The 24177-nt window shown below is 42.7% G+C and overlaps 1 protein-coding gene across 1 annotated transcript in view; it reads right to left on the reverse strand.

The window, feature by feature from the left end:
• The window catches only part of LOC124795566 (heart- and neural crest derivatives-expressed protein 1-like), a 64004-nt gene extending 49245 nt beyond the window's left edge, over positions 1 to 14759 (reverse strand). The window contains exons 1-2 of the mRNA XM_047259639.1: positions 14412 to 14759; positions 7057 to 7077 (exon numbers count right to left, since the gene is read on the reverse strand). Coding sequence (XP_047115595.1) covers positions 7057 to 7077; positions 14412 to 14759 — 369 coding nt within the window. The remainder of the gene's footprint in view (positions 1 to 7056; positions 7078 to 14411) is intronic.
• Between the last annotated feature and the right edge of the window lie 9418 nt (positions 14760 to 24177).

Raw genomic sequence — 24177 nt, forward strand, 5'->3', positions numbered from 1 at the left:
AGCTAATCATTTGCATATCACAGCATCTTCTTCCTGTCGGTTAAATTTCGCGTCTGTAGCACGTCATCTTCGTGAGGTGGCAATTTTAATGGCCAGTAGTGTATCACGTCTCCACGTCTGGCGATCTTACTGCGCTGTTTCCTTACAACTGACTGGCGCACACACGACACTTCACTGCCGTAGCTTACGTCGGCGTTTGGGGGGAGGGGGGGGTCACATTAACGCCTAGTACCGTTTCTACCTTATCTACAGCACTAGAAAGCGACAAGTATGCTATTTAGGGGTGGGGGGGGGGGATAGCTTGTATTTTGTATGGTGAGCGTAGCAAGGCTTCCAAACACATTACATCAGTAATAACGGGATCCCCCATCGTGGGTGTCGAGTTACTCGTTACTCGGAACAGTGCGCCTGCAGTTTGCAGCTGCGACTGGCAGTCTGTGTCGCTGGCGGGGCGCATCTGCCGCGCGTGCTGCGGGTAGCAGCAGAGCGAGGGGAAGCATGGCGTGGGCGGCGCCTGCCACCTGCTACCTGCCGCTGCAACCCGACACCAAGCAGCGCGGGCTGCCAGGGCCCCGCTGCCACCGCCCGGCTGACGTCACTCCTTTGTCAGTTTCTCGTTATATTCACTAAAGTGCTATAGAAGACGTTAACAGACGTAATGACAGGAACGTCATTAAAAATATCGTGAATGTGTGGCACTATAACACGGATGTGCCACTTACAATTTTTCCCATTTTTTACTGTAAATGTGATAAACATGTCTTACTCTATAAATCTTTAAATATTACACTGAAGAGCCAAGGAAACTGGTACACCTGCCTGATAGCGTGTAGCCCCTCCCACCGCCCCCCCCCTCTTCGAGCACGCAAAATGGTTCAAATGACTCTGAGCACTATGGGACTTAACTTCTGAGGTCATGAGTCCCCTAGACGTAAACCCAACTAACCTAAGGACAGCACACACATCCATGTCCGAGGCAGGATTCGAACCTGCGACCGTAGCGGTCACACGGTTCCAGATCGAAGCGCCTAGAACCGCTCGGCCACGCCGGCACGGCGCGAGCACGCAGAAGGACTCGACTAATGTCTAAAGTAGTGCTGGACGGAACTGAAACCACGAGTCCTGCAGGGCTGTCCATAAACCCTTAAGAGTACGAGGGGGTGGAGATCTCTTCTGAACACCACGTTCCAAGGCATCACAGATATGCTCAATAATGTTCATGTGTGGAGAGTTTGGCGGACAGTAGAAGCGTTTAAACTCAGAAGAGTATTCCTGGAGCCAGTCACTAGCAATTTTGGACGTGGGGGGTGTCGCATTCTCTGCTGGAACTGCGCAAGTCCGTCGGAACGCACAATGGACATGAGTGGATGCAGACGGTCAGACAGGATGCTTACGTACGTGTCACCCGTCAGAGTCGTATCCAAACTGCACACGCTCCACACCATTACAGAGCCTCCACCTGCTTGAACAGTCCCCTGACATACAGGGTCCATGGATTCATGAGGTGTCTCCATACCCGAACACGTCCATCCGCTCGATATTCAAATGGTTCAAATGGCTCTAAATACTATGGCACTTAACATCTGAGGTCATCAGTTCCCAAGACTTATAACTACTTAAACCTAATTAACCTAAGGACATCACACACATCCATGCCCGAGGCAGTATTCGAACCTGCGAACGTAGCAGCATCGCGGTTCCAGATTGAAGCACCTAGAACTGCTCGGCAACAGCGGCCGGCCCCGATCGATATGAAACGAGACTCGCCCGTACAAGCAACATGTTTCCAGTCATCAAAAATCCAATGCCGGCGTTGACGGGCCCAGGCGGGGCGTACAACTTTGTGACGTGCAGTCATCAAGGGTACGCGAATGGGCCTCTGGCTCCGAAAGCCCTTATCGATTATGTATGGTTGAATGGTTTGCACGCTGATACTTGTTGATGGCCCAGCATTGAAATCTGCATCAATTTGCGGAAGGGTTGCACTTCTGTCACGTTGAACGATTCTCTTCACTCGCCAGAACAAAAACAAAGATGTGCTGACGCCTGGCGTGACTCAATTGCAACGTAGAACGCTGATAATTCTCTTCTGTCAAAAATCATCAAGGATGGCGAGACTCTGTGTTATCAATACGAATCTACCAGAAAACGACAAAGTGCAGAAATTCACATGAAGGGTCAACACCTTGACGACATAACCGGCGTTCAAGCCAGTGTGAGGTGTGAGCAGAACACCATCCTACAGAAGGACTTTTCTGACGGTTTCACCTGCTCGTATGAACGTTCTGTGCGCTGTATCCACGTTATGTCTGATTAAGTAGAAGACATGAAGCATTAAACGCACCATCTTAATTTTTCTCAATTTTTTATTAGTTCAGCCTCGAAATTTTTTGGACTGACGGGGATTATTCGCCCTACGCGAGGGCTGTGGTGAGACGAAGTACCTCGCGCACAGCCGTCTCAATGTTAATGTCGTAAATAGGTCAATGTTGATTGTTCAGGCCATAGTGTTGGCAACAACTGACGTCCATTCAATCTGCTGCGACCTGTCCTGGCGCTGGTGCAGTGTGGTCGCTGCATGACATGTCCACCGTCAGACTGTTCAATGAGATGGTAAGAAGAAAATGCGCTGTGCTCGTTCACAGCATAAGTAACGAAGTCCTTTTACATCTACATCTATATTTGCGTCTTCGTAAGCCACTGTGGCCGAGGGTACATCTTACTAATATAATAGATTTTCTTTCTTATACCAGTCAAGTATTTCGCTTATGTTGTTGATGTCGACGAACTGTGTAACTATGCTCTGTTTTTTACATGAGTAAATATTCTTTGGGCTGTAATTATAATATGAACTGAAAATATTACTCTGTATCTAACATGCCGCAAAACGACGTGGCACGGACTCTACTAACGTCTGAAGCAGTGCTGGAGGCAACTGACACCATGAATCCTGCAGGGCTGTCCATAAATCCGCAAGAGTATGACGGGGTGGAGATCTCTTTTCAACAACACGTTGCAAGGCATCCCAGATATGCTCAATAATGTTCATATCTGGTGACTTTGGTGCCCAGCGGAAGCGTTTAAACTCAGAAGAGCGTTCCTGGAACCACGCTGTAGCAGTTCTGGATGTATGGGGTGTCGCATTGTCCTGCTGGAATTGACCAAGTCAGTCGCATGCACAATGGACATGAATGGATGCAGCTGATCAGACAGGATGCTTACGTACATGCCATCTGTCAGAGTCGTATCTAGACGTATGAGGGATCCCATATCACTCCAAGTCCACACTCCCCTCACCACTACAGAGCGCCCACCAGCTTTAACAGTCCCCTGTTCACATGCAGGGTCCATGGACTCGTGAGGTTGTCTCCATACCTGTTCACGCCCATCCGCTCGATACAACTTGAAATTAGACTAGTCCGAGCAGGCAACATGTTTCCAGTCACCAACAGTCCAATGTCGGTGTTGACGGGCCCAGGTGAGGCGTAAAGCTTTGTTTCGTGTAGTCATCAAGGGTACACAAGTGGAGCTTCGGATCCGAAACCCCATATCGATGCTGATACTTGTTCGTGACCCAGCACTGAAATCTGTAGCAATTTGCGGAAGGGTTGCACTTTTGTCACGTTATACGATTCTCTCGAGTCGTCGTTGATACCGTTCTTGCAGGATGTTCTTCCGGCCGCAGCGATGTCTGAGATTTGATGTTTCACCGGATTCCTGATATTCACTGCATACTCGTAAAATGGTCGTATGGGAAAATCCCCACTTCATCGCTACCTCGGAGATGCTGTTTCCCATCGCTCGTGCGCCTATTATAACACCACGTTCAAACTCAGTTAAGGGGCTCCGGAAAGGCTCAAAATCATGAAAAGTTCAATTTTTACTTTTTTGCGTTTTCTGAATCTGCAGACTATTACCTTTTAATAGATATATAATTTATTCAATTCCGAAGACTACAACTATTTTTAATTTTTTTTTGAAATGTGTTTCGTGATGGCTGGGTGTTGTGTGCTGTCCTTAGGTTAGTTAGGTTTAAGTAGTTCTAAGTTCTAGGGGACTGACGACCATAGATGTTAAGTCCCATAGTGCTCAGAGCCATTTGAAATGTGTTCTACATGGGCGTGACCCATTGTGGCGCTGTTAAACTGCTGTCAAATGGTATTATTATTAACGTCCGTCTTCATCAGGTACATTTTAGTGATTTGAGATAAAGTATGTGTTGTGGCTAACCTGTGATGGTTCAATATATATCGCTGGTGTGATTGTCGATTGTTTCATGTTTATTTACTCTGTCGTTATCTCGAAAATATTCGTAATTAATTCTGTTTCTTGAGTCTCTGTTTTGTTGAAGTATAATAATGAGTAAAAGTAAAGTTATTAGAAATCTTCTGAAGGCTTTTAAGAAAAGGAGAAATGTTGGAAAGCCAAAGGTATGTGTTATTACTGTAAACAATAAAGACGATAACCAAGTGAGTGAACCTAACCTCTCAAGTATACCTGCCCATACCAGTCAAAGTGCGAAAGAAAATACTTCACAGAAGAAGCTTGGTTCAATGAGTGAAAACTATGAATGTTTTATGGGCGAATCGGATGTGAATGAAATATTTGATATGTCGGTTCTCAAAGGAATTTTTTCAAACTGTGTAAGATGTATTCATTGTAGTGAGGTTGGTCTGGAACTCTCCATAATAAAGCACGTAGGACTTGCTAGTGAAATACAACTGAAATGTGATAAGTGTTCATACATGACCACCTTTTGGAACAGTGTTGCAGTAACTGCAACTGAAGAAAATGGTAGCAAAATCTACGAACACAACAACGAGAGATGCTTGCTTTAGACAAGGAACGCCTTCGGGATGCAGACAGGGCTGTAAAGAGTCTAGAAATACAAGCAAGAGTAAACAGGAGGAGGAACAAGAGGAAGCTGGAGGAGGAGTTTGCAGAGGATGAAGATAATCCATCCTATGGACCTGGAATGCACTAAAAAGTTAATCCAATCTTTGTCGCTCGATTCCCAAAACTTTTATTTTCTCATACTAATTACATGTTTTCTAAGGATCTTCCAAACATATTTGTTTCAAACTTTCAGTAAATGTTACACAGTACCTTCTGCATAATTTAACACAGCCTTTTTCCAAAAAACTGTATATTTTTGCATATATAAATAAAAAATTGCAAAAAAATGTTGTGAATTTTCATTACAATTGAAAAAAAAATCATCTTTAATAAGTGAACTAAAATTTTGTAAAATCCCTGTGTTAAGTTGTAGCCCATATTCCAATAAATAATCTGTAAAAAGTTCAACTTCCTACCTCAAATACTTTGTGAGGAAAGATGTAATTTATAAGCGTTATTTTAACATTGCAAGTATAGGGCGTTCCGGAGCCCCTTAACTCTTGATAACCTGCCATTGTAGTAGCAGTAACCGACCTACCAACTGCGCCAGACACTTTTTGTCTTATATGGGCGTTGCCGACCGCAGCGCCGTATTCTGCCTGTTTACATACCTCTGTATTTGAATATGCAGGCCTATGCCAGTTTCTTAGGCACTTCAGTGAATAATGTCCCTGGTGCCGTGTGTCGCGGCTTGAGGCACGCGTGTACGTGCAGCGTGCAGGACTCGCTCCCGCGTCGTCGCCGAACCTGTGTTGTGCCGCAGAATGGCATCAGCCCTGGTCTGGTAATATGTTTTCGAAGAGGCGTAGCAATGAAGTACTTTGCTATATTCGCTTTAAAAGATTAAAGATTTGCTTGCCATTTCTACGTAGTGAGATCCAGTTAGAGATATATTTTATCTATGTAAAATTTCGTCAAGACCAAGGAGTTCCTGTTACCGAAACAAGAGAATGTGAATAGCCGTGTTGGCAAGGAGACGCTCAGGTGCTGCAGACGCAATGTGTAGAGTTTTTTATTGTGAAGCATTTTGGTGACGAATTAGGGCCTGGTCTGTGAGGAATTTCGGAAGTGGTTATCCAGAGACCCTTTTGGTTGTACTTCGCTATGTGAATACGACGTGAAGGCTGTCAAATAGTAGTTTTGTACGCCGTAGTATTACGTAAATGGAGCTTGTTGCTTTGTTAAACACGAAGGTTGTTAAAAGATTACGGTCATGAATGTGAATAGCGTGGAATACGGAAGTTTAATAAGTGAGAATTTCTTATAAGAACTGTGAACTGTGGTAACTGGATGCTGCAGTGTATCGAACTATGATTTTTCTTCACGGACGAGTTAAGAAGAGATTAAAATTTAAAGCAATGGACCGAAGTTTAAATAGACAGAAGCGGACCGACTGTACGGCCCATTCGCACATTTTGTCCGTTGTTTGTGTGGAATAAAATAAATTTGGACGCTCTGATGAAATAAACTTGGAACGGGAGTGTACTGTTAACTTTATTAACCGTCTATTCTAGCGTCCGTCCCGTGGCTGTTGAGACTTTCAGCACATCGCAAACTGTCGAACAGTGAACTTAAAGCGTGAAATCCATAACGCCGAATTTTAATTTGTTTTTAAACATGGGAGGTACGACGTTACCAAGATCGTCCATTTTGTCTCGATGCAGCGGCGGTCGCAGATTTTATTGCAACGTCAGCGATGCTATGTCATCCCAAGGTATGTATTCTCTGACATCTCTCTCCTCTTTGACGAAACTCAGCAGCAGCTGTTGGGAACTTTATACGTAAATATGTATTTACGGAATGAAGTTGATAGATGCTAAAGCAGAATTAAAGCTAGTAAAAGAGTAAAAAGGTTATCACTTTCGAGAAAAACTGATTTGTAGTTAAAGATAAAAAATAACTCATCTACTGAGGAAGGTTACGTGACATGTCGAGAGCGAAGTATCTGGTTGACAGCTGGGCAACAGCATTCGACAACCACTGAAACTGAGTAGCATGCAGTATCGTTAATTATTTCATGCCGATATCTAAAACAGAGACGAAAATTGCTACTATTTATCAAGAGGTTTTGAAGTGACAGATATTGAAAGTCGTACAGAATTACTTCCGGCAACCGACTGCTGTCACTAAGGGCCGGCTACTGTGGCTGAGCGGTTCTAGGCGCTTCAGTCCGGAACCGCACTGCTGCTGCGGTCGCAGGTTCGAATACTGCCTCGGGTATGGATGTGTGTGACGTTCACAGGTTAGTCAGGTTTAAGTAGTTCTAAGTCTAGGGGACTGACGACCTCAGATTTTACGTCTCATAGCGCTCAGAGCCATTTGAACCATTTTGCTGTCACTAATCTTTATTTTTCTGTGGCACATCGTGTACTATGGCTGAGAGAAAGCATACGTGTTCTATGTGCTATTTACGCTCAACTCGGACAGATTAGGAATTGAATACAGCATTGTGGAAGAAAATCTGTTTAGTGGAGAATAATGGCAGCCACTAGGAGTATGCAGAGCTATAGGCTCTGTATGTGTCCTCACACTTCATATCTTATTTTCATCATCACTACGTGAGATACAGTATACGACGGCGGCTGTATAGTCCGTAATGGCTGCAAAGTCTTCTTAAAATACAGATACTCTAAATAAACCGAACAGGGTTTCGTGATAGCTACGTCGTATTTCTTTGAAGGATCCCCTCTTAAATTCCCCGAGCACTTCTGTTTCACTTCCATTACTATCTTAGTACGTTGCCATTGAATTGATTCCATACATGTTGCTATTTCTGTCTAATGAGGTTATTACTCTTTGTTCTAATGTTATCTTACATTTATTCACATTCAAAGCGCCTGCCATTCTTTACACCAAGTGAAAATTTTTTTTATGTTTTCCTGAGATTTCTTACGGTCGCCCAGCGACGACACCTTCCTGTAAACATCATCAAAGCCAGCGAACAATGTTGTAGTGCTACTAATCTTTTCTGCTTAATCGTTTGTGTATTGAAAACATTAGAGGTCCCATTAGCTTCGTTGGGGCGCGCCCGATATCACTTTCGTTTTTGTTCAACATTCGCCTTTCAGCATAAGGTGCTGGATTCTGTTAGACAAACATTCATGAATCCAATCGCATATTTGCGAAGTTATTCTGTGTAGTTGTATGTTAGTTTGTAGTCGACCATGTTGTACAGTGTGGAACGTCTTTCGAAAATCTAGGAAGACGGAATCCAACTATTCTCCCTCATCTAATGTCTGAAAATGTTGAGTATGAGAAAGCAGACTGTATGTCACGCGAGCGGTCTCTGTGACAAACATCACCTGTCTCAGTGTCAAGCCAGTTTTACTCTTTATGACCAAAATCGTCTACTCGTTGCTAGTGAGCGCCATGCGCTTGCGCGTAAATCAGCCGATCACCCGCCAACCACATCGCGAATGGATCGGTCGCGTCAGTGATCAACAGACTGTGACGTGTGTGGAGTTCTGACATCTTGAGTATGCTGCTGACTGCGCATGCTCAGAAATGGTAGACTGTGGCTTCGTTTGCTAATATAGGAAGCTAACCTATTCTTGCCGACTCCACCACCTGTCGAAGTAATGGATTTTGTGCCTTCTTGTTGTTGGCTATGTTTTCGTGACACATTGCGAAGGTTGCTCACGGCTTGGTATTTTTATTGCTCGTGTTTCTTCACAATAGAGACGAAATATCTGAAAGCAGAAAGGTATTTACGTTTCACAGTACCTGGCAAGGAAAAAGCCTACATTGTGCATAAACAAGAACATTTTTAATGAAAATCGTTACAATTGCGAAAAGGTCATTTCTGTTTAATGAGAAAAATAATTTTCGATATTATTTGACCCAAAGAAAGAAAAAAAATACAAAGGATAAAGAAGAACACAGTTTTCTGCCTTCTAAATATTGTCTGATGTGTTTGTAAATAGATATTTTTTCGATTAAATTTAGATGTTTTGAAATGTTTTGACGATACCTTTTCTTTCTTTTATTTCCCAGGGGTGTGGAGAATTTACCATACGATCTTTATCATGAATATTCACTATGAACTTTGCTTTTATCATTAGTAATCTACTGTAGCATTCTTGTTCCTATGTTTTATTACTATATTTCGAGTCTTCGAAAAAAGGATAGTCGCCCATAAAACCCCTTCCACCGTTCAAGTGGTAAATTGCACAGAAGCCAATTCTGACAACACGCGCCATTTTGGTGCTGCCGTATAAACGGAAACGACCACTCGTGATAGACGAGAGCAAAGCATGTGCAGTCGCGGCGCTAGCGCCCCTAGTGGCAAGAAAGTCTTTCGTCGCCAGACGTCATATAAGTTTAATATTTGTTTTCAATTATTTTTCTACCTAATTTGCGGAATAGCTACTATGTTTCTGAGTCCCAAGCGTTGGTACAATAATCACAAAATAAATGTGAACAGAGCCAAAGCTCATGAATGAAATGACTTTATCCGCAATTTCTTGGTGAAAAAATACTCTGAGAATTGCATGCAATTGTAGCTGTTTCCATTCAAAGCAAAGCGAGCAAATGTAAACACAGTATTTCATCCATTAGAAGCATATGTATCTTAGTTTTAAGTGTCCTAATGATTGGCACTTTCCTCGACAAGCAGCAATATTGCTCGAATTCTAAAGATTTACTCATTCTTGCGCTTCGCCCGTCTTTCCAACTGACGAATATTTGTTTAATATAATTACTTGTATTTTTAAAATATGGCTGTGTTGAAAAAATTTGACGTTTGTGGCTCTGATGTAAAACAACTGCAGAATTGGTTTCTTTTGCTTCGGGAAAGAGTTTCATTGTTTTTGTCATTTTATTATCACTCCTGTTTGATAGTTTTCTCTTCAGCTAGAGCTATTGTGGTTTAACTGATATGTTAAATAATGTAAGTGGTGCATTCCATACAAGTTTTCTAGTTTTTTACGGATTTATAAACTGGTGTGTTTAGTAGTACAGTGAAGAAAACTTCACCTTATTGCGTAGTCGAGTGACGTCTTTCAACAGTTCATCATATCTTCTGCTGTTTCGTATCTATTTCTTGTTATTGAAAGAAAACGTTATTCTTCAGTAAATGGCTTTAGATTACAAGAAAACTGTTACCAAAAATGCCTGTAATATTCTGTTTCACACCTCTCATGGTCCTTAGGAAATCTATACAGGATGATCCGTTGTTAGTGGAATCCACACAAACACATAAATTAAAAGTGTCACTAAAATATATTGCCGAGAACACTTAGAAATAGGTGAAAACAGGCGTAAGGGTATTTTATTTTTCGTACTGAGAGATTACATTTCGTATTTACAGGATGTTCAAAGCGTCTACAGAACGTTGTTCAAAGCGTCCTGAACTGAATTCAGAACATGGCTCTGTCATTCTGCACAATGACCGTCGCACGCGTTGCAAAATCTGAGGCATTACCTGAAACGTATTTGCAGCAGCCACTACTTCGCTCCACAGATCTTTTGTGTTAGATCGCTGCGAGAATACATGTTCTCTCTCATGGTAAAGGACGTGAGACCTAGAGACCGTGCTGGCGACACAGCAGATCCTTTACGTCCAGTCGTCCTGCCAGGGTAATGTTCACTCAAATAGTGAGCCACAGCAAGCTGAGAATGTGCAGTGAAGCAGCCACATGTTCTGTCACGTTGCCTCCGGTAGACCAGGAAGAACGGTCCGAATAAACTACAAGCAGTTCAAATGGTCCAAGCAGGTAATCACCAACAATTCCTGCCAAATCATTGGTGGAGAACTGAATCTGGGAATGGACCTCCAAAGTGGCGTGTGGTACTTCGTCAGCCCAAACAAGGTAACACTGTTGATTAAAAATGCCATTTATGGCGAATGTTGCCTCATCCATTATCATTACTTCACAGAGCGTTCGTCGACCTGTGACGTGTTGGTACAGCAGCCAATCGCGGAGTTGAAAAGCAGGATATGATTTCAGCTCATGAAGAAACTGCACATGGAAGGGATTCAGCAACTGTTCAGTACTATTCTGCACACAGACTGCTGTGATTGTCGATGGCGCACAGGTAACATCTGAGTACTTACGAAAAGCAGCAGCACAATTCTGAATTTCCTGACCGTAAATAAAAACCATATCACTCAATTCATCATTTCCATAATCTATCGTCTTCTGCGAACCAAATCAAGTAATTGACAAAATGTTTGTAGCCCATGATAATGCGCTGCAGCGGTGCGTGCATACAGTACCAACGACGTTGCCATAGCTCACAAAGCTTTTTCGGCAATATGTTGTAGCGACGCTCTAAGAGACATTTTTTGGTGCAGATTCCACTAGTAACATTTATCAACTATTACGGGCAACCACTTGGCGCGCTGCTGTCGCTGTGCATTACAAAAATCAGCAGGTGTGTCGCGACTGTACGTGTAAAGCGATCCTCATACACTCAGTATTTATTGCACAATAATATTGTGTCAGCGAATTGCACGAAAATGTGAGGCCGAGAACGGCAATATTGATGTTAGGGACGCATCAGTTACTATTACAACACTATGACAGTTTCTTCTGACGTTGTGGCGATGAGGTACTTGGCATCTTCTAAACAGTCAGCAACTTCATTTCTCAAAGTACAGCATGGTTTTATATATATATATATATATATATATATATATATATATATATACACTCCATCACACTCCTTGATCTTTTGTCATTCACTTTATTCAGTTGTTTGCGAAAATTCCTTAGGAGCGAATGCAGAAAGTTCGCTTATTCCGCAATGCTACCCTTACACAGTACAATACACACTGAGGCGATAAAAGCCATGGTAGTGATATGCACATATACAGGTGGCGATAGTACTGCTTACGCGACGTATAAAAGGGCAGTCTATTGGCGGAGCTGTCGTTTGTACTCAGGTGAGTCATGTGAAAAGGTTTCAAATGCTTCAAATGGCTCTGAGCACTATGGGACTTAACATCTGAAGTCATCAGTCCCCTAGAACTTAGAACTACTTAAACCTAACTAACCTAAGGACATCACACACATCCATGCCCGAGGCAGGATTCCAACCTGCGACCGTAGCAGCAGCGTGGTTCCGGACTGAAGCGCCTAGAACCGCCCACATCACAGCCTACGTAGTAAATGTTAGCACACATTTCCATCAGTGCACACACATGCAGCAGCTATAACTGTTATTTTTGTAGACATGTATAAAACAGTAATGCTTATTCTAATGACTTCACAAAGACAACAAATGATAGCTCCCTCGAACCGTACTTAGGGTACTGGCGGCCCGCGTCACGAGCGCGTCCAAGTGGGCTCGACAGAGGTCGCTAGCAGCTACAACGCAAAGTACAGTACTTTTCCAGCCAGCTGCCGTTTTCCTGTATTCGTGAAGTCATTTGATCTCATACAAGCATTACTATTTTATACACGTCCAAAAATACCAGTTATGCCCATTGCATATGTGTGCACGGGTGGAAATGTGTGTTAACGTTTACGACGAAGGTTACGGTTTGAGATCGAACAATGCAGTCGTAGACTAGTCACCACAAATAAAAAATTTTGACTTTAACTGTGACAGAAACTAGAAACAACAAAACTTTTTTTTTAGTTTTTTTCCATTTCAGTTCGTATATCTACATGCTTTAAACACACAATTCTTGGAATACATGCTAATTAACACATACCTAATTGTCATTTTTATGAAAAATGCGAGTCTTCTTATTTCTAACTAGTATCGCACAGAAATATCCAGTTTTCATTGAAAATATAAATTGTTAATAACTGATCTTTTATAAAAGACCGCTTAAATTTTGAAAATCACAAGTACAATCTTTTTCATCTTTATGTATTTTACGCTTGACAAATCCCGCCCGCGGCAGGATTCGAACCTGCCACCGTAGCGGTCGCGCGGTTCCAGACTGAAGTGCCTAGAACCGCTCGGCCACACCGGCCGGCCATTACTGACGAACTGCGGTCTTACATGCAAGTAATAACGAATATTGCAGAAAGATCTTAACTTACACGAATAACAATGTCTCAGAACGTGCTGCATATATGAGGAGGAAAGAAAAATTTTTGCCTCTACCCATGCGCGAACGCGTGACATTAGGTATCGCATTCCCGCGCGCTAACCACTTTTTTTTTTTTTTTTCATTTCGTTCGTTATTGATCGTTGTGTTTGGTCGTTGCGGACGTCGCAAGATATCCTGTTCAAGTTCGTCTGTTGATCCTTCCACTCAGTTTTTCATTACAGAGGCCAACCGGCTCTTTGACCGAACACGCTGAGCTACCGTGCCGGCCCAGCTACAACGCTCCACTTGGCCACGCCAAGCAAGAGAAGCGCTGACTTCGTTTGCCAAATGGTGCTGTGTAAGTCGTAAATGCGTGATAGTTTGGAAGGTTACCAGTATCAGGCTTCACATAATTGCTTTCCAATGTTACTTGAAAGTTGCAAACACGTTTCGATAGTTACTAACTAACCTATTTGTGGGAAAAAGTACACAAAGGCAATAGTAACGTCAGTTCACACTCATGTACTATACGTAAGCAGAGCCGATGTCTTGATATTTAATGATCTTTAAGGTCTTATTTGCATGAAAATAACACGTATTTTGAGAGAGTTTTGGCCGAAAACTTTTTTTTTTTTTTTTTTTTTTGTAGTCGTTCACAGTAAGACTCTAACCTCACCATATTTCTAACAAACGAAAATAGTCTATTACGAACTCACTTTCCAACTAGATGCGTCCTCAGGTGATTCTTTAGTAACACAATCACTAAATCCAAAGCTAAAATAGCCAAATATGTTTAAAATAACAAATTATAACAATGGTTCAAATGGCTCTGAGCACTATCGGACTCAACTGCTGAGGTCATAAGTCCCCTAGAACTTAGAACTACTTGAACCTAACTAACCTAAGGACAACACACACATCCATGCCCGAGGCAGGATTCGAACCTGCGACCGTAGCAGTCGCGCGGTTCCAGACTGTAGCGCCAGAACCGCTCGGCCACTAGCGGCCGGCAACAAATTATAGGTGTATATAAACCACAGCTCACCGATCGACAGGGCCAGACCGAAATCCAAAACCTCTCGGTACAATTGTCGCAAAATCGGTAGGAGGACCGTTCGGCACCAAGTCTCAGAAGCTTACTGAATAGGATATTTCGATAAAGAACCGAAAATGACGTCACTGCTGAGACTAACCTACTACACCGATCGGTATGAACGATACAGAATAGGGCCCCTGATCAGGGGATCCCCCACTATCACTCAGTGTTGCCAACACTCAAAAAAAGAAAAAAGACCACAGCCTGTTATGGTCGCAGTACACTTACATCTCGAACGTGCCTCGTAGATGGGGCTTTAGTGGGATAATGTTTTGAGGTGAGGCTACAAGTTGGTACGGGTACGCGGACGGTGCACCGACCTGCGAGTCCGAGGTAGTGCATGCCGGGGTGCTGGTGCGGCCCGTTGGCGGAGCTGCTGGAGGAGCAGACGGCGGCGGCGGCGGCGGCGGCGGCTGCGGCGGCGGCGGCCGCGCTGCGCGCCGCGAACGCGCACGACGGCAGGTCGGCCAGCTCGTCGTCGCTGCCGTCGCAGGCGTCGTGGCCGCCCGACTGCGACAGGAAGTAGCCGGCCAGCTTGTGCGCCGCCTGCCCGTGCCCGTGCGCGTGGTGCTGCTGGCCGTGCTGGTGGCCCGCCTGGTGGTGGTGGTGGTGGTGGTGGTGATGGTGGTGGTGGTGCGGCGACGAGCTGGAGTCGGCGCGCGTCACCTCGACGACGCCCCCGCTGCGCGGCTGCGGCTGCGGCTGCGAGGAGCCGGGGGACGCCGCCGACGACGCCGACGACGCCGGCAGCCGGTAGCCCGGGCTCTGGCTGCTCGACATGGCCAGCCTGCTCTTCCCGCTCCCTCGCCTAACACGCGAAACCTCTACTGCGCAGCAACGCCCTCTATTGTCAACTCGTGCATCTGCCGATAAGACGCGAATTTCACTGCTGCCGAATCCTGCACAGAAATATTATGAACCTGTTTCACTGCGAAACGTGAACTAGCCCGAAGAAAAAGACAGTAAACTTAATTCCGCTCGCCTATATAGCGCAAACCGAAGACAGTTATCAGCTACCTAACAGGTGTTTACCGCTCGCTCAACTCCAGTGCAGTTTCAGCCCGACCCTCGAAACCTCACGCTACGTACTTCTGCCGTACCGTCTCCCTGCGTGCGAAATCTGAGTCTTGTTCGCGACAATTCTCACGCCACTACAAGCTCCATGTTCCTGCGAATCACCTGAAACAAATGCATATATTGTACGTTAGTGAATAACCAGTATCCTCTCTCCCTCACGGCCAAAATTCCTTAAATAATCCGTATCCCATATAAAAAACAGCTTCAAAGGCCTGATTATTTCACAAATGAGTTGACGTGTCAAGTATTTCGCGTTAAGCGTGAAAAATCATGAGTACATAAAACGATAATTATGTCGGTTTTATCAGTTTCGGATTATTCATCCATAGATTAAGAAAAAAAACTCAAAACAAAAATTGGTAAATCAGAAAAACAACAACCCCTTTATATGAAACTTCCTAGCAGACTAAAACTGTGTGCCCGACCGAGACTCGAACTCGGGACCTTTGCCTTTCGCGGGCAAGTGCTCTACCATCTGAGCTACCGAAGCACGACTCACGCCCCGTACTCACAGCTTTACTTCTGCCAGTATCTCGTCTCCTACCTTCCAAACTTTACAGAAGCTCTCCTGCGGTAGAGCACTTGCCCGCGAAAGGCAAAGGTCCCGAGTTCGAGTCTCGGTCGGGCACACAGTTTTAATCTGCCAGGAAGTTTCATATCAGCGCACACTCCACTGCAGAGTGAAAATCTCATTCTGGAACCCCTTTATATGGTTATGTAAAATCTTTTTGGCAAAGAATGCATTGTGCCAGATCGTTTGTTATACGTTTGATCGTAGTAAAAGTAAGTTATAGAACTAAGATCATTAACTGCAAATTAACAATGAAATGTTCTCCAAATATTGAGGTGTCTATTTTATTTTTTGTACGTGACACCAATATTTACAGTGCAGTCCTGGTATTCTGCGGTGCCCTTTAAGGAAAAGCTAGTGTTTCGCGCATCTCAATCTTTATTATATCATATCTCCTGAACTGCGTGTGGTACAATGCAGTAATTTTGCAACTGCATTTAGTGCTGTATGTGGATGCTGTCTGCAAAATGATTTTCTAATTGAGCTAAGTAAGTAATAATCTAAAACGTTGTGCTTCGTGCTGAAGTTTTACTGCATGAAATGCGAAAATGTAGGGAGCGGTAAACTCTATTCCCTTCATTATTTTATGCGGGATATCGGCGAGAAAATATTAGAGAAGGTTTAAAATTATGTGTAAAGCTTGTTGCAAGTCGCTAAGTGCTCTAATCGCAAATTACTGGGCGAATATTGTCTGGATAGTTTGGACGCGATGACTTAAGCCGCCTCAAGACATATAAAGTTATTCACTTTAATTGTTATCTTACAGCGTTAAAACTTTATTGTAAGATTACAATTCTTTCTGAGAAGATTATGTCAGCAATTAAAATTTTTAAATGTAGTCAGTAATCGTACAAATTCTGAGAATAAAATCTTTGTTGACCCTGAAAGCCGTTAGATACACAATCCGCAACAAGGATTGGAGGATTTTAACCTTTTCCTAATATAGACGTCCAGCATTCTGAGCACAGACGGTCTTGTTAAAACTCGACTACGCAGCTTGTCATCTTCTCCCTCCGGCTATAAAGTGTCTCTCTCTTACAAAAATGACGTACAAAAATTGGAAATGATTTTCGGCATATCTGCACTGAGGTGGCAAAAGCCATGTGATACCTCCTAATACCCTGCACCAGCTCGAAGTGGCATGGACTCCACAAGTCGTTAGAAATGTTGAGTCAAGCTGTCTCTACAGTCGTCCACAATTGCGAAAACGTTGCTGGAGCAGGATTTTGTGCACAAATTGACCTCTCGGTTATATCCCATTTCACGTCGGGCCATCTGGATGGCCAAATCGTTTCCTCAAACTGTCCGGAATGTTCTTCAGGCCAATCGCGAATAATTGTGATAATTGTGGCCCGGTGACATGGCGCAGTGTCATTCATAAAAAATGGTTCAAATGGCTCTGAGCACCATGGGACTTAACTTCTGAGGTCATCGGTCCCCTAGAACTTAGAACTATTTAAACCTAACTAACCTAAGGACATCACACACATCCAAGCCCGAGGCAGGATTCGAACCTGCGACCGTAGCGGTTACGCGGTTCCAGACTGTAGCGCCTAGAACCTAGCGGCCACTCCGGCCGGCCATTCATAAAAATTCCATCGTTGTTTGGGGACATGAAGTCCGCGAATGGCTGCCAATGGTCTTCAGGTAGCCGAACATAGCCACCTCCAGTCAATTATCGGTTCAGCTGGACCAGAGGACCGAGTCCATTCCACGTAAACACACCCACAACATTACCGACCCACCACCAGCTCGCACAGTGCCTTGTTGGCAACTTGGGTCCACGGATTCGTGAGGTATGCCCCACACTCGAACCCAGCCATCAGCTGTCACCAACTGAAATGGGGACTCATCTGATCGGGCCACTGTTTTCCAGGCCAGTAGGGTCCCACAGATGCGGTCACGAGACCAGGAGAAGCGGTTTAGGCGATGCTGTGCTGTTGACGAAGGCACTCGCATCGGTCGTCTGCTGCCACAGCCCACTAACGCCAGGTTTCGCTGCAGTGTCCTGACGGATGCGTTCGTCGTACGTCCCACACTGATTTCTGCGGATATCTCACGAAGTGTTGCTTGTCTGTTAGCACTGGAAACTCTACGCAAATGCCGCTGCTCTCAATCGTTAAGCGGAGGCCGCCGGCCACTGTGTTGTCCGCGGTAAGAGGTAATGCCTGAAATTTGGCATTCTCGGCACACTCTTGGCAGTGTGGATCTCAAGATATGGAATTCCGTAACGATTTCCGAAATGGAATGTCCCATGCGTCTAGTTCCAACTACCATTCTGTGTTCAGATTCTGTTAATTCTTGTCGCGCTGTCATAATGAGACGGGAAATCTTTTCTCACATGAATTATCTGTGAACAAATGACGGCACTGTCAATGCATTGCCTTTTTATACACCGTGTATGCGATACTAGCATGTAGAGCTGCATGGAGAGTTGCACCAATCCAGTTGTAAGTAGGCTGTTTAGGTTTCTATGTTGGTAACGCCACGTAGCGCTCTGTATGAAAATCACTGGCTGTGCTGTGTGCAGTCTGTGGCTGGTTGGCATTGTTGGAATAGTCGCTATTATAGTGTTGGGCAGTTGGATGTGAACAGCGCGTAGCGTTGCGCAGTTGGAGGCGAGCCGCCAGCAGTGGTGGATGTAGGCAGTGAGATGGCAGAATTTTAAGAGCGGACGATCTGGACGTGTGTCCATCAGGGAGAGTAAATTTGTAAGACTGGATGCCATGAACTGATATATATATATATATATATATATATATATATATATATATATATATATATATGACTTTTGAACACTATTAAGGTAAATACATTGTTTGTTCTCTATCAAAATCTTTCATTTGCTAACTATGCCTATCAGTAGTTAGTGCCTCCAGTAGTTAGAATATTTTATTTACCTGGCAGTATTGGCGCTCGCTGTATTGCAGTAGTTCGAGTAACGAAGCTTTTTGTGAGGTAAGTGATTCATGAAAGGTATAGGTGTCAGTCAGGGCCATTCTTTTGTAGGGATTATTGAAAGTCAGATTGCGTTGCGCTAAAAATTTTGTGTGTCAGTTTATGTGTTGATCAGAATAAGTAAAGAGAGAAATGTCTGTGCACGTTCAGTTCTGCTCAGCTGTTTGAAAATTAAGTAACGTAAGGGGTTTACCAGCACAGTAATTCATTAATTTTTCTAAGGGGACGTTTCAAAGCCTCCAGACAGACGACGACAACAACACATGCGATAGTACCGCCATCTGCGTATGTGCATATCGCTAACCCACGACTTACGTCACCCCAGTGTATACTGCCTCTAATCATGCCACAAATATGTTTGTTTTTAATTTAATTTCAATAAGGATTGAACCTGAAACAATGAATTAAAGTTTGTGTTACTGCCAAAACTTGGACTCAGGTGTCCTGCGTAGTAGGCATATGTGCTAACCACTACAGCACCATGCCACAGTGGTGTATTAGTTAGCACATCTTCCTATTAAGGAGGAGACCTGCACTCAAATTCCAACTGTGGCACAAATTCACAAATTTTAATTCATTGCTTCAACTTCTGTCCTTGTAACAGATAAAGTTGGGACATACATGTCTGCAGGAAAATGTATCTTTCAATTTTAATTAGGGCCAGAGTTACGTTAATTTTTTTGAGATTTATTTAATTTTTCCACCTCATTTGGCAAAGTATCTTCCCAAAAATGCGTATTGGATCGCGTATATTGCACATAAGCAAAATGAGATTTCTTCTTAATTTTGTCAACATTTGACTCTTAACATGTATGATGTTTGAAATCTCTGTCTCCTAGAAAAATTACGTAAAAATGCTGAAATTCGCATGTGGTATAGATCTCTGCAGTGTCTCTAAGCATGTCAAAATTTGTTCTTAATTTCAATCAGGCACACAATGACTTTTTTCTTGAAATATTCGAAAATTTCGCTTTCAGTTAAGTCCCCTACTTTAGAACTGGCAGTGGCAATCCTTGGTGCAGCAAAAGTGGCAACACAGCGGGAGACCGGTCCATCCCGCTATCTGTCAGACGCCGGCCGACTGCTTTAGGCCGGACTACAGCAATCCACCGACGTAACAGGCTAAATAGTATTGGTTTGTGGGTTCTTTTGATCTTGGATGTCAAGCGCGTATCTTACACAAGGTCATATAAATGTAAGACACCATACGGAGGATTATATTTTTTATACCAGTTTCGAGCGGAGGTCGAGTCACAGAAGCTGATTTCTGCTCCATTTATTCCTGTCTGTACGGAACAAAATGTAGTTACTTTACTCGGGATGGAAATTTGTGGTAAGCTCTATGGGACCAAACTGCTGAGCTCATCGGTCCCTAGGCTTACACACTGTTCACTCTAACTTAACTTACAATAAGGACAATACACAGACCCATGCCCAAGGGAGGACTCGAGCCCCCTGGGGGGAGGGGGGGGGGGGGGGCGCCGCGCGAACCGTGGCAAGGCGCCCGAGACCGCGCGGCTCGGGATGCAATGCGCACGAAGTACATCTTTATCAGATTAACATAAGTTTGTCTTTGATGGAATAGTTGCTTAAAACTGAATATCTCTCTACAATCGTCGGAAATATATTACGTAGACAAGGATGTAATACACAGGGTGTTTGGTAACTTTTTTTCTGGAATTTTCAAAATACTAACTGGGGGGAATATTTATTTATTTAGGTAAAAGTAAAAAACACATTAGCCACATTTCTGTGGAATTATTGACTTACTTTACTTAATCATTTTCCAGGGAGCTCCAGCAACGAGTTATAATTTTTCAAATAGAATTTGTTTTCTGTCTTGTACATGATGTAGTTAAACCAACTATGTAGGCACAAATTAGTTTAAATCAAATTTCTATCAAAATTAGTTAGGAAGCGAGAAACGTTCAAAGTTTCGGGGTGTATGTAACATGTACATGAAATTGTTGTGCCAAAGGGTGGAAAGCTTCCTAGAAGCGCTTTTAATGGAAATTTAATTTATGTTGATTAGTGCACAGTTTGTTTAAACACATCAGCAACTTAGTAGAAAAAAATAATTTGCTGTTTAAAAAATTGTAACTCGTAGCTGTTACTCTTTGCAAAATTACTAAATAAACTATGTTCATAACTCTGTAGAAAGAGCAACGATTCTTACGTTTACCTGTCTACATAGATATTCATCTCATTTGTTATTTTGTATGTCATAGAGCAAAATATTTCAACTGAAACAACCTTTACAGAGCCCGGTATGCGAAAAGGTGCTTTTTGTTGTGGACTAAATTTGCAAGGATAAGGTCATTTTCTTTCGCTGGTGTTAGTTTGCAGTTTTTGCGCAAGGAGTGCTGTTGTATCGGGTCACATAGAGAGCCTTTGGATGATCCGGTAAATGTAGTATATACATTTATAAATCAGCTGAACGTTTAAAAAGTGGTATTAGTTGAAATATTCGTAACATTATTGTGGACACTTTTTAACTGAAGAGGATTGTCACGAGTGTACAGTGAACTAGAGTAAATTCGCAACTTGTGCAACAGGCTTTTGATGAATTAGGAACAATGTAGTGTACAACAAAAATCGTAATATTGCTGTTATATACAAGGACTTTGAAACTGTTATTCCAACACAGTTATGCCACCTGAGAGTATAGAAAACACAGAAAAAGGAAAATGAACGACTTGTTACATCACTGGAGGAGAGGTATTCACGTAGGTATGATGAAATATGAAATAGGATTCTGAAGATGTGGGGTACCATGCATTAGTGCTACAACGCGTCAGCTAGATAATGCGTCTATTAGAAGCGGTCAGTGTTCAGACACATCACGAAAAGCGGCAGAGGGATAGTACAGTTACTATAAGACCCTTTCGTTACTGTTATTGTGTGCTGTCGTGTCTGAGAAGTGAGGCTTTGATAAGTAGTAACACATAGCACTACTCACAACTTGTTTCATTCTCTCAGAAGAGGGCGGCCAACAGAAAATGGAGTTCATTCTTATGTACGCAAAGTACTTTCAGAAAAATTCGAAATTTAGGAGGGCAGATATTTTTTTGTGTACTGTGCATTTTTCATCGAAAACTGGGCATACTTTCACAGCGTCCGTAAATGGGGGACAATTTGTATCTCCCCCTTACGCAAAAAGCATTCACTGCATAAAAGAAAGTAATTAGAATAGTGTTTGGAATTCACACAGGTACATCTTGCAGGTATCTCTCTAAGCAACTGGTAATACTGACCACAGCGTCACAGCATATTTATTCACTTATGAAATTTCTTATCAATAATCAATCTGAATTTGAGAGTAACAGAGATGTAGTAGTTACCCTTTAATGAATCTATCTTTGGCACAGAGGGGGATTAAATTTGAGCTGTAAACCTCTTTGACAGTCTACCCGTGGAAATAAAATGTTTGACAGGTAGCAGAAACGTTTTAAAATATGGATTAAAGGTGTTCCCCTTCACAACTCCTTTTATACCGTAGAAGAATTCTTGAGTAAGAATAATTAGAAATTTTTAAAGAAAGAAAACCTGTAAATGGGCAGCATTGTCATATAAAGATTATTTTTTATATATTTTTAATTGTATGTAAGTGTTCTATGTTTGCTGCGTTGACACGTATCCACGTCATAACGCTAATCGCGAATTTTATCTATGGAACAAACTCTTGCGGGGGTGGTGTCAAATACTTGGTATCCCAGGTTTCTGTGCGTCGTACAAAAAAATTAATTTGTTCTTAGAACACAATGTAAACGTTTTACCAAATAGCACAGTTGATAATATAAGCATGTGGTGCCGAACAAGACAATAGTTTATACGTTTCACTGAGAAATGCCGTCTATAGGATAACAATGACTCGAAGGTTAAGTACGTAATTATCAGGCCATAAATCGTTTGTACGATATTTTTGTCTCTTATCGCTTTCTTTACTTCTGGCAGTACGCTGTTGATGTCAAAATTAGCAGAAAGCTCCGTGGTTGGGAGCCCACGTTCAACTGTAGGTCCTGTGATAACTGAATGGTTAAGTCAGTTGAAACACGTATGTAACGCAGCAGCGATGGCGAGGCATTGTAGCATCTGTGACCAGAGAGTATGCGCTTGACCGCGCGAGTGTTGCGAGCGGTTCTCAGTCAGTAGTAGTCTTTGCGAGTTAGTTGTCGCTATGCAGAGCAGTCAGTCTGTCGTTGCGAGTCTGTCAGTTCAGTCGTTGCGAGTCTGTAGCTCTGTCTAGTTGAGAGCAGTACTCAGTCTGTAGTCGTCATGCAGAGCGGTCGGTCAGTAGTAGCAGCCCAGTGCGGTTGTGTGATGTAGGCGGTCGGCAACAATGGTCAAGATGAGGAATAAGGTATACTGTTAATTAATATAATCATTAGATAATGAAAAATTTTATTTATTGTAATTATTCTCCAAGAAGTCTCTCAATAATAATTTTTTATTTCAAAAGCATTTTCTCAAAAGTTTAATTTTTTTTGAACTAAAGATCTCGTTGCACTTCCCATTTCATTCCACTTCTTTTTGAAGAAAAATTTCACTAGAATTACAAAAAAAAAGGAGAATATTATTATTTGGAATGTAGTTCCTCCAAGTGGTGCGCAACAACAAGAGCAGATATGTGACATCCATTTATTCTGAGGTAAGACTTTAATTCTGATTGTTTTTACACAGGGCCAAAAACCGATATTTCGGTTTAATTGAATTTTCTTGTCACTGAATGGACTTTAATTTTTTGAAGGATTTATAATTGAGTCAGATTGCGAATTTCACATTTGTTGCCATTGTCAGTACATTTGATTGTAGGCAGGTTACGCATAGAGCCATGTCCATTAGCATCCCTAAATAATATTGTCAATTATTATAAATTTTGCGGGGAGGTTACACTCGGCCCCCATTTCTATTAAGTATTGTCAATTTTCTTTCTTATAAAATTGCGGTGGGGAGGTTACACTTGGCGACACCCAGTCCAGGATCAAATTTCGTTGAGAGTCTTTTGAGCGACAGTCAGATATCTGCTCTTGTTTGCTTAGATATAATTAGGATTTAGCGCAACGCTTTTAATAATATTGTGACTTTCTCTCTACAGGTCAACGGCAATTTGTTGCTTTGTTGTATTTGTGTGTTGCTTTTGCATTGTGCTTATTTATTTTGTGAATAATTTTGACTATTGTTAAAATGCCGCGAAAGACTGTGAATAGTGTATCGCGAGGTATTATGAATGAAATTACCGACCCAAACAACTTTGCCGATAGGACATGTGACACGCAGTGTAATGATGACAATCCTGCGTTCACTAACAATCAGTGCATTCCAACCACTAATGATGACTTTCACCTTAATGATGAACAAACGAACCCAATTGTCTCGTCTGTTAACTTGACGACAATTGATGACGCAGAATGCTCTATGGTAATGAGCGCTGCCGAGCTTAACACACCCGATTTAGAAAATCCAAGTAAAGTACAGACAAATTTGTCTAATGAAAATGAACAGGATACTGAAAGTACGACGGATTTATTTAATTCCGAAATAATGTCTGACAGTGTACATCCGACTGCTCAGAATAACCAAATGGTTACAGTA

Source organism: Schistocerca piceifrons, chromosome 4, assembly GCF_021461385.2.
Source record: "Schistocerca piceifrons isolate TAMUIC-IGC-003096 chromosome 4, iqSchPice1.1, whole genome shotgun sequence".
Lineage (NCBI taxonomy): Eukaryota > Metazoa > Arthropoda > Insecta > Orthoptera > Acrididae > Schistocerca > Schistocerca piceifrons.